The 11,027-nt window shown below is 48.4% G+C and overlaps 1 protein-coding gene across 1 annotated transcript in view; it reads right to left on the minus strand.

Annotated features, from left to right (window-relative positions):
* Positions 1–10,729, minus strand: part of PHF12 (PHD finger protein 12) — a 31,511-nt gene extending 20,782 nt beyond the window's left edge. Inside the window, exons 1-2 of the mRNA XM_054287207.1 lie at positions 10,581–10,729; positions 10,082–10,263 (exon numbers count right to left, since the gene is read on the minus strand). Coding sequence (XP_054143182.1) covers positions 10,082–10,263; positions 10,581–10,646 — 248 coding nt within the window. The 5' untranslated portion in view covers positions 10,647–10,729. The remainder of the gene's footprint in view (positions 1–10,081; positions 10,264–10,580) is intronic.
* Between the last annotated feature and the right edge of the window lie 298 nt (positions 10,730–11,027).

Genomic DNA, 11,027 nt, shown 5'->3' on the forward strand with positions numbered 1-11,027 from the left:
ACAGCTGTTCTACCAGCTTCATAAAGAACAAGGCTCCCTGGCTTCCTACAGCAGGGCCTCAATGGCAGCTAAAACAAACCAGGAAACCAACCTCACTTACAAGAGCCCCATTGAGAAACAGGGAAAGTCGCATCATTTACAAATTCAGCTTTTTGGAACATTTTTACTGTGCCCAAGTTACATACTTCTGCTCACAGCTGCTCCCAAAGCCGGCTGGAGGAAGACACCTGGAAGCCTGAGCCTCTACCTTAGACAGAATAAAACCACACCAAACAAGCCAACAGCTGCACCCTGCAGCAAGTTCCTCCCCACTGCAACTCCCTTCCCTTCCTCTTTTACTCTTGCATCAACACAAAGCTCCTGAAGACAGAAGTCAGATTTCAATTACCTCAGAGGTGGTTATTAGGAAAACTATCAGCTCCCTCCTCTCCTCCACTGTTGTTCCTCAAATTATTCAGTGAAGTCTCCAAGTTCTGCTCATTAACGTGGATAAATTGTGACACTCAGCCGTACAACAATAATCTTCCTGAAAAAGCCAAAGATTTCTCAAGCACCAATGCAGAGACCACCAAACTTCAGATAAGCCCAGCACAATTTTTGTTCTTTACAGACCTCTAAGCATGACCTGATCACATTAAAACTAACAGTTTCAGCAACTTTCTGGCCTCAATCAGGGTCACACTGTTTATAAGTTATACTTATTTTAAGCCAGCAGCACAATTCATATTAACTACAGAGCATCACCCATTATACTTCTACCTGTGGTGCAACAACTCCTGAGGGAACTTGTAAAAAAAGCTTGACAGCAGGCAGCACAACTTTGTTTACACTGAAGTGAAAGTCTTGAGCATGGACATAAGAAATTCTAAATGAGCAACATCCAGCAAGGACTCCTGGACACACCAAACAGGTCAGGACAGGATTATTTTGGCTGCCACTATGCAAGGAAGGGAACCAAAATGAGTGTTTCACAGGTCACCAATTATCCCATCATCTGGAACGCTGCATGTGCTTAGTGTGCATCTTTCCAACAGCATTGCCAGAGCTGGAAATAAGGGTTCAGCAACAGACTGAAAACAGAAGCAGGATTAAAACACCATTATGTGGGCAGACAGCAAGGAATAAGATGTATCCAAGGAAAAAATAAAGATACACTACACTATGTACATGATGGTACAAGAGTGAAGGAAGACTTGAACTCTTCAAGGTTTAAGTAGCAGCTTTGCTGGGTATGCCAGATCCCAAAATTTACTTCACTATGTGCTCATTTTTACTATCTAGACCTGCCAGTGTGTTCAACATTTCAAGGGCTTGGCCAGCAGTCCCAGGCTCTGGCAGCAGCACCACTGCTCCTAAGAACCAGGTACCATTTCATGAGTGTATCACAAATATTGTGGGTATTCTGTGAATTTCAATGCCTATGAACTTATTTACCTGAATCCATCAAACCACTCCTGCTACTCCCATCCTGGGAAGAGAACCTCATGGAAGCAGGTGTTTATCTACCTTGCCTCAGCTCCCTTCCTGCCTCCTCCCTGTGCCCTGGAGCACAGGCAGGCCTGAAGCTCATGGGGAATCAGGGAAGTATCCTCCAAGGCATGAAGCAGAAGTTTTTTGCCTCCAACCTGATGAGCAGGAGGGCCCAATAAACTGGATAAGCTGCATGTAAACATGTGATCACCTGATGTAATTAGTTCCTTCTATTTATAGAAAGAACCTGGCCCACAGAGACCATTCCCTAGACAACCTGTTAGTTATTACCTTCATTAATGTCCAGCTGACAAAAAATTAAAGGAAGTACTTTTTTTTAAGATACCAAATTTCCACACATAGGTAAACACATACATATATAAAAACAAATATGTATTAAAGAGCGTATAGTACCACCAGAACTGCAGTGAGGGGTTTTGATTATTATTTTTTAATTAGTTTGACTGGTTATGAACTCTGATATTTGAGACATATTTGCCTAGGGAACCATCCAGCTTTGTATTTATAAGCAGAAACCATGGAAGTTGGTAGAAGAATTGTTGACTTTGAAAAATGTGGGTCAGACACAGAAATTCAGACATTTTGCACATCCTGACTCCTGTTTCTTTCCCAGGCATCACTCATGCCTGTGCTGCAGACAATGGTAACAATAGCCTGAATTCAATGTCCAGGTTCATTATTAAGTGTTCAGGTCTTTATAGCACCATCTTCTTAACAGATTAGAAGTCATCTTCTCAAAGCAGGATGACACATAGGGCAGCATCAGGGAAAAGAAAGGAGGCTGAGGAACAACACAGCCCTGGTGAGAATCACTTCATCCAATTCTGTCTTTAAAGAACAATAAATGAAGAGACATCTCTGGTGGGAAAAAAAATAATCAAAACACAGGTCTGAGAGGTTTCTGAGAAGTGAACACATTCAGCCCCAGCCATACTGAACGTGTTCAAAGGAGACAGGGGTGAAAGGACAGCAGCAGTAAGGTGGAAAAAAGGAAAGCAGCACATCAGAAGAGGATGAAGGGCAGACCCATAAAAGCAAAAGCATGAATTTGTCTTCACACAGGCACAAGTGAAGTGTAATTCTGACATCTACATGTGGACTAGGCTTTCCCAAGAACGCTGGGGAAGAGAGAAAAAAGAGCAGAGACAGAAATATCCACTAAAAAAAACCCCCAAAACCAACAAAAAAAATCCTTAGAGCAGGGCATACATTCTTTTCTGCCTTTCCAGATCACCTTCATATCTTGCTCCTGTTGCTATTCTAGACAGAGATCACTGGGAAGTTCACATGATGCCGTGCCCAAAGTCAGAGGCTGTACAGGCAGGTGTTTCACACCAATCACTAGTGCTTGCCAGAAATTCAGCATGGGGTTTTCAGCCTGCTAAATTGTATCCTCAGGCCAGTGCTTTCTGCAGGGTTCAAAGTCGGTAATCTCCAGCTCCATCTAGTTTGCTTCCAGTGATCGTGCAGAGCAGACGTCAGCAGAAATGGGTTAGAGTTGGGTTCAGGCACTCGATTCCCCCCAGCTGGCTGAGATGCTCTTTGCCTTTTGTGCTCAAGATCTGATACACCAACAGGAAGAATTATTTATACCACCTTTTTTTTTTTCTTTTCCCCCCTTCATTTTTGGCTACAGGGAGCATTTACTCCATACCCTAAAAAGGTATGTGATTGCATTACAACTGGTATCTGTCAACCCCTTTATTAAAGGGAAGCTACAACACTATTTTTACTCAGCTTACAGAGTTACTGGATACTGCAGTGTTCCTTCGAGGAAGCTGGGCAGACATCTAGTGAGCAGTGGAGCTGGAGACAGCACAAATCGATTGCTATAGGAAGGAAAAGCCAGCTCTGACAATCTGTGTCACAAAAATCACAAGTCTAGCCAGTAACCTGACGTGGCAAGATGCTTTTTGCTTACACTCACTTCTTTCATACCCCTGTAACAAAGCCATGTTATATCCCCCAGATACATTTGCATTTTCACAAGTCCAAGAGAACTTCCTGACTGGTTTAAAAAAACAAAACGAGTACATCCTTCTCACATGATTTATATTCCAACAGACAGCATTTCCTAAATATTCAGACTGTCACACTTGCTTTCAGGGAGATACACCTCCTTCCTACTCTGGAAGTAGCTGCTCCCTTTCTCCACAGCAGATTCCTGCTATTTGCTACTGACTCAAGGTTTGAGAAAGGCTGCAGAGCACAGGAAAAAGTCAAGAACCTGACAGGTACCAGTGAGTCAGTCTAGCAAAAAAAGCAGTTTAACATCCACTGGTGTGGGTCAATAAACCGAAGAATTTATGTTCGTGTTGAAAAACTGTTTCAGTATCGATGTTACAACTGAAATTTCAAATTGACTCTGTCTTACACAGGGAAACACAGGAGTCCTGCTCTCCTGCAGGTGTTCCTCACACCACCACAACAGCACCTACAACCCAAAAAAGGCCCTTTTTGTAGGGGGGGAAATTCCTGGTTGGTCCTGATTCTTGCTAAAAATACCCAGTTCTGTCACTGACAACTGCACAGAGGCACTCCCCAGCCGGGGTGTCCTTCACACCCGTGGTAAGAGCAGTGCAGCCGGATGTCAGACATGCCAATTACCACTGCTTCCCTTTCACCACCCCACCTAAACAACACCGTGAAATGGAGAGAGACAGAGGAAAGAATTATGAGCTTTATAAGATCTTGTGCAATAAACACAGCAGTCCCCCATTCCCAACTATCAGATCTGCTGGCGGCAGTACAATCTTAACAACACCGAGCTTGTATGTGATAAAAAAACATAAGGCAGCTAAAGCAAGGTGAATATATTTACAAGATAGTGCCAAGATCTCCATAACAAACAGTCATTAGCAGATTAGTATTATGAATCTAATCCAATTAAGAATTTCCTTTGCAAATGCCTGGAGGAGCTGGAATTCCTCTGGGAAGACCTTTCCATGTTGTGAAAGGCTCCCATGAGTCATGCCTGCAGGCTGACATACCAGGAAAGACCAGCTCTGGAGCAGCAGGAACAAAGCACTGAACCCCACCTCGAAGCAAACCGCTGCAGCCTCCTGCTCCTGAGGGGTCAGCTCAAAAATGGACCTCAGAGAGGCACAAAAAAAAGGATTTCTCAGTTCCACAGGTCGTGGTCAACATAAAACTGGCACTTTCCTAAGCCAAGGTACAAAACCACAGAATTCTCCTTGTCCACTGCCTCCCTGTGCCATTTTAAACAGCCTTGGAACAATGCATGTGTTTGATGTACACCAGTCTGTGTAGCAGCCATGCCTTGAAGGAAAAGCCTAAATTAAGAAGGTAAACATCCCTCTCCTCAACTTTGAATCCTTTAGAATCCCAAAGCCATGCTCCTACCCACTGCACACTGATGTTGGGAACTGCAGCAGGCTCAATCCCAATCCCCAATTCTTGCCCACAGTGCAAAATCTGCTCACACACAGTTTAACAGGAGCAACATCCACACACAGAGGTGAGAGTGGTGGTTTGCCAGTCACCCAATCACGAGTTCCTCAAATTCTTGCCGTGAATGATTTGCTGAAACCCTCAGCTGAAGTCCATAGATTTAGACTGACCTTATCTGCCTCTGCACAGGGAGATTTAGGACAAAATAAGGAGAGTGAAAAATCTCATTGGTACAACTCTGCTGAGCAGAGCTGCCAAGACTGATCGTGTTACCACATCTGCAGGCGCACACGCAGTGACCCTCTGCTGCCAGAAACCCAGCCAGGGCAATCACTTCCTCCTGCCTCAGGATCCAGCCCGGGCAGGCCCCAAGGCTCCCAAAATATCAGAGCCAGAGATACATAAAAACAAAAGTTGGGTTCTTTTAAAAGCACACACTTAAACCAATATTGTTTTAACAAAGTATCGGTTAAGATGGATACATTGAAATGTTGGGAACGGAACAGTTTACTCTGACCTTCAATATGCAATTACATAAACATTAAAGTAGGGGTTTGCCAGTCATTTACTGTTAAAAAAACCCAAACAAACAGAAAGCCTCTTACTAAAAACTTCCTTCACTTAAAACTACAAGCTTTTTTGAAGCTGTGATGTAATTCAATGTACTGAAACACTGCTCCTAGCCACTCTTAGGTAGGAAGTTTGCCTCTCCAGCACCTTCCTGGACATCCCCTACTCCTTGCAGCAGGAGATGCCTCAGACCATTCTAAGATTCACCCTGAAACACCCGAGGCAGGCAAGATGACCATTAAGGGAAGGATTAACTGAGACAATAGACTGGCCATTGTTTTTCTCCCCTCACAGACTGCATATTTATGTAAAAACCCAAAGCTAGAACAAATGCCAAAGATAAAGCAGAGCATTTTAGACAGAATAAGGTGGGGAAAGAGTTATCGATGTCCTACCAGCCAAACACAACTTTTTTCCATTCTTTGTTCGAAGCACTAAAACAATGTGACTCATAGAAAATACCAAAAATCTAGCTTAGCTTCCTCTGCTGCACTTTGCAGCTCTGTCACTCCTGTTCTTCGACACCAGCACTTGGGTGAAGACTGCCAAATCGGAGGGGAAATGAGCCAAACACTGCAAATATAAACACAAGGAGGTGTTGCAGAAAGTTTGATGGAGGTAGCAGGCCCCGGCAGGGGCAGGACAGAATTCTCCCAGCACAGCAGTGAGGAAACCCAGCTAAGAGGAACCTTTTTGCTGAGCAGGGCCACAGAACTGGCACTGTCGTTTACATAACTGGTCAGCTTTAAGGGACTGAGGTCACTCTGCCATGCCAGCAGAGCTGCACAGCCAGCGGCATGAGATTGTACAAGAGGGACTTGAACCGCAGCATTCAGCGAGGTTTGTGCTTTTGGGCTCCTCCAACCAGAAACTTGGGCATGGAGACTTAAAAAAAAAAACTTAAAAAAAAAAAAAAAAAAAAAAAAAAAAAGAGAGAGAGAGAAAAAACAAACACAAAACTGTTCTGTGTTGGTTCTCCCTCCTGTTGTCACTCCCCTCCCCCAGCTTGTTAACTAAACTTTTCCTCTCCCGGGGATCTTTCTAATCCTTCGTAATGAATTTGCAACATCAGTCACTTTGCAAATGTGAATCAAGTTTACTACAAGCTCAAGAAAACACAGGGAATTCTAACAATCACATTGCCAGGAGGAGGATATAAATGGGAAAGAATAGAAGTAGCACTGGAAAATTGGTTTTCAATCATGTAAAGAAGGACTATGCACTGTCCCTGGGGGCCTGGGCTAAGGCAGAACATCAGGATGGAAATGCACTCTGCACTGTTACCCAAAGCAGCAGATTGTGGGCAAACAGCAGAACAAGACACCAACTTCAGAGCTAAAAATCCCACGTCCTGCTTTCAAGAATTAGTAGGGACCCAAAAAACCTCTCTCTGTAGATTCAAACCTGAGGAGAGTCACCTGACCGTGATATTAATCCAAGTATGTTGAAACGAAGTATCTGGCAGGGATTTCACACTTCCCTGTATCCCTCCCACCAGGCCAGTTTATCTGCAGCCAGGCTGGAATCCTCTGGCCTCTCAGAGCACCCAGAGCAGCTTCACACTGAACTAGTGACTCCAAAATGGAGTTGTGGGAAAAGCTGACACCCCAACAGAAGACTTGGGAAGTCACTTCCACCCACGTTAATTCAGGAGAGCAGTTGTGCCACAGTGTACCAACAAAACTTGTTATTTACCGCCTCAGATGTGTAACACTATCAGACTCTGAAAGTTCTGGGAGCTTTGGCCAAGTGCCTTCTGTTTTCCACAGAGGACAACGGGTTTAAGTGCTAAACTGAAGTTAAGGCAAACTGCTGAAGTTTGAGGGTCACACACCTAGCAAAGCCAACCTCCTCACCACAGGCTTAAACAACTTGATACAGAAGAACCTTCTCTACACAGGAAGGAGCAACACGAGTTCCTGGGAAGCTGAGCAGGGTTTGTCTCCAGCTGACAGCATGACTTGTGCCAATCACACCCCTGAAAATCCTTTTCTTTTATAATATAGCCCCTCCCATACAGCTGTATGGGAGCTGATTACAGCTGTAATCAACTGATCACAAACCCTAGACCAATTAAAAGCTACTTTTTTTGTTATGCTGTATTGATAATAAATTCAATCTGGTACTAAAGCTCACAATAAATATTCAGAGAACAGGTAAGCTGTCAACACAAATCAGAGTGCTCCAGCAGTGCTATTCAAGTGACTCAAACCAAGCCTTGCATTACAGCTACTATTCTTTAAATAAAAAAAAGAAGGCAGAAAGGAAGTTGCAAGTGCTGCCTTTATGCCTAAGTTTATACCCATAACGGAAGTTTACTTCCAGCAAAATGCAGGAGGTAATGGGAAGACACACGAAAACAAAACCTGAGCATCCCTTTGAGACAACCTAGGTCACCTGAAGGCCATAGCAAAAGGTCCAACAAAGGTCCAGGACGAAGGAGGCAGAACAGGCCCAAGCTGGAAGCCTTCAGACAAAGCCTTTCCACACTGTGCCACCTCCCACAGCAGGGTCTGGGCTGCTGTCAAAGGGATCGCTTGAGAAACCCCAGAGGAGGCAACAAATGGGGTGAAAGAGAGTATTTAGAATTCTCTTTCATTTCTGTTCTGAAAAGTGACTACTTGAAGATACACATATTTTTCTATAGTATTTTTACATAAATTCTTATACAATTATAATGCAACTAACTCAGGCACAGCTAAAGCTTTACAGGTATCTGATTTACCCGGTTGTTTCCCACTCGCTAACTACAAAAACGTCACCAAATTAAGCCATGAAATTTAGGCATGCACAAAGTGGTCTCATTTATGGTCAGACTTAACTAGGATTCAGAGTTAACTCTGCAGCCTTAGGCACAGCTCTTCCATTCCAAAATGTGAAGTTCTAGCCATCGCTCCAGCCTCGCTAGGAGAACGCTCAGGATGCACCCGAAAGCAACAACGCCCGGCAGAAGGAAAAAAACCACCCTTAAATTAAAGCTCATCAAGGACACTGGATGCAAAATAATGATAATTACTATCCTGCTAGTAAATATTAGAGGATCTGCACTACCACCACCAGTAGCACTTCCTCAGGGTAGGAGGGATGATGTCATGGCTGCATGCTACAGCATTGTCGGGTTTGCCTGGCTACACGCTGCTAACGGGACACTCCCTACAGAACTGTGACCGCACACCCAGCTCCCCTGCTATCAGCAGCCAGTTTAATAAGTGTTCTGAGACCCTCAATTAGCATAGAAATGCAGAATAGCCAGCGAGCAAATGAAAATCAGAAAAAAGCAAAGAAAAAAAAAAACAAACAACAGAGAGAGGGAAAAAAAAAAAGCGCAGAGGAGACAGCTGTAACAGGGTGGCAAACAAAGCTCCAAAGCATGAAAGAGAGAAAGGAATGTGGTTAAAAAATCTCCCCTAAGGAAGAATACTCTGTACTCCCAAGCTCCAGCTGTTTGACTTGCCCCGCTCCCTCCTCCACTCCATTATCCACTCTGGCTGTGCTAATTTAACACAAACCGCCCGCCTGTGTCAACTGTTGGAAGGGGGGATTTCAGGATGCATCCAAGCTCCGGGTGCAGAAAAAGGAAAAAACTTTGGGGCGGAAAGTTGAGGAGGCGCTGCTTTTGGCGTGGTGTCGCTTTGTGCCGGGAGAGCTTGGGAAGCTGCGAGGGAAGGCAGCAAGAGCCCATCCTGCTGCAGCCTCCAGCACCTCGAGCTCTGCCACAGCTTCCACACGCACCTCGGTTCCCAGCCGGCAGCCAGATCCGCATGCAGAAAGCTCTGCCTTCATCAACAAAGCCACACAACTCCCAGCAAAGAGCGCCCGGCAGCCCCCCGGCTCGCGGCAGACACCCCCACGGATGAGACAAGCAGGTTGGAAGAGCAAGGAAGAAGGGAAAAAAGGAGGGAAAGGAATAAACCCGGTCAACGTTAAAGTCTAGAGGCCTGGATTTCCACGGGGAAGGTATTTTCACGTTTGAGATACTGTGGGGAGCGTTGCAAGGGTTTGGAAGTCATATATGCAGCCAAAATGGCGCTGAGAATAAAAATATAATTTAAAGGAAGGTCGCCATATTGTAAACAGTGAGGCAGGGAGACACAGAGACAGCAACCTCCATTATTCCCAGCAGCTGCAGCAGCACGGAAGCGCTGGGAACGTCAGGCCTGGTTCGGAGACGCCACCAGGGCTTCCCCCTCTCCAGCCAGGGCCCTCCGGAGGGTTCCCCGCAAGCCAGGCACCCTTGCAGAGGGGTGAGGTGGGCAAGTTTCCCGCTGGGGAGGGCGAAAGGCCGGGCAGGGGCAGCACCAAGGCAGCCAGGCCGCGCAGCCAGCGGCCTCGCTCCTCCTCCAGGCCTCTCGCCCGCTGCTCAGCACAAAAAGAAAGGAGGAGGGTGGACCCCCAACCCTCCAGAAAGCAGCCAGGGGAGGGTTCACCTCGGCCGCCGGGGATTAGCCTAAGGAGGGATGGACCCAAGCGGGGTTTGCACCTCCTTTTTGTTCCTGTCTGCTCCAGCCGGCCCCGCGTCCCCCCCCTCCCCGGGACCTAACGGGAAGCGGGAGCGGCCGGAGGGAAGGTGCTCTGGGCAGATCCGGAGGGAGAGAGCGCCAAGCCTTACCAGCACTGGAGGTGGAAAGCGGCGGGGCAGTGATCGCAGCACAGCAGATCCCCTCCTTCCTTGCAGCTATCGCAGCTATCGTGGTTAGTGGCCCTGCCACTTCGCCTGGGCTCCTTCTCGGGCCTCCTGCTCTTCTTCTCCCCATCTTCGCTCTTGGGGGGAGCCAGGAGGGCCTGGATTTGCTGCACATGCACACACAGACAGAGCGGGCTCTGAGGGGCTGCACGGACCCTGACCCAGCGCCCTTCTCCCCGTGCCCGCCGGGGGGACAGCGGCCCCGGGCCCTCCGGGAGGGGATCGGGGGGGGGACAGAGCCCCGGCCGAGCCCGCTCCACCCGCCCCGTGTCCGGCAGGGCCTCTCCGGGGGCCGGGCGAGCTGCCTCCGTCCCTCCGCACTTCCTTGTAAGGCCACGGGGCTGCGGGCTGGGGGGGTTCCCTCGCCATCTTGCAGCCCCGCTGTCCCCCCGGTCCGACCCCCCCGCCGCGTCCCGGGCCTCACCTCCATCAGCCCCCCGGAGGTGTCCAGGTCGTAGACGATCGTCTTGGTCTCCATCTTCTCCCACATTCATCCAGCCCAGGAGCGGCCCCGAGAGCCCCCCCCGGCGAGAGGGAGCGAGGCGGGGACGTGCGGCGGCCCCTCAGCGGCGGCTCCGCGTCGAGGCGGCGGGGGGGGGGCGCGGCGCGGCGGGGGCGGGCGGGCGGCGGGGCCTATCCCACGGGCCGCTGCGGCTTGCGCGTCGTCCTCCTCCTCCTCCAGCCGTGCCCGGGGGCGGCCGCGGGGGGCCCGACGCCCGCTGCCATTGCCGCGCAGGAGGTGGGTGGGTGAGGGAGGGAGGGGGCGGCGGCCCCGCGCCCGCCGCGGCCGCTCACGCACCGCGCACGCCCCGCGCACAGGCGGCGCCGACGCTCCGGGCTCCGCGCGCACGCGCACTCCGCGCCCCCGCCC

This window comes from Melozone crissalis, unplaced genomic scaffold, assembly GCF_028551555.1.
Source record: "Melozone crissalis strain CALT ecotype California unplaced genomic scaffold, PUWL_Pcris_2 ptg000057l_1, whole genome shotgun sequence".
In the NCBI taxonomy this organism is placed as follows: domain Eukaryota; kingdom Metazoa; phylum Chordata; class Aves; order Passeriformes; family Passerellidae; genus Melozone; species Melozone crissalis.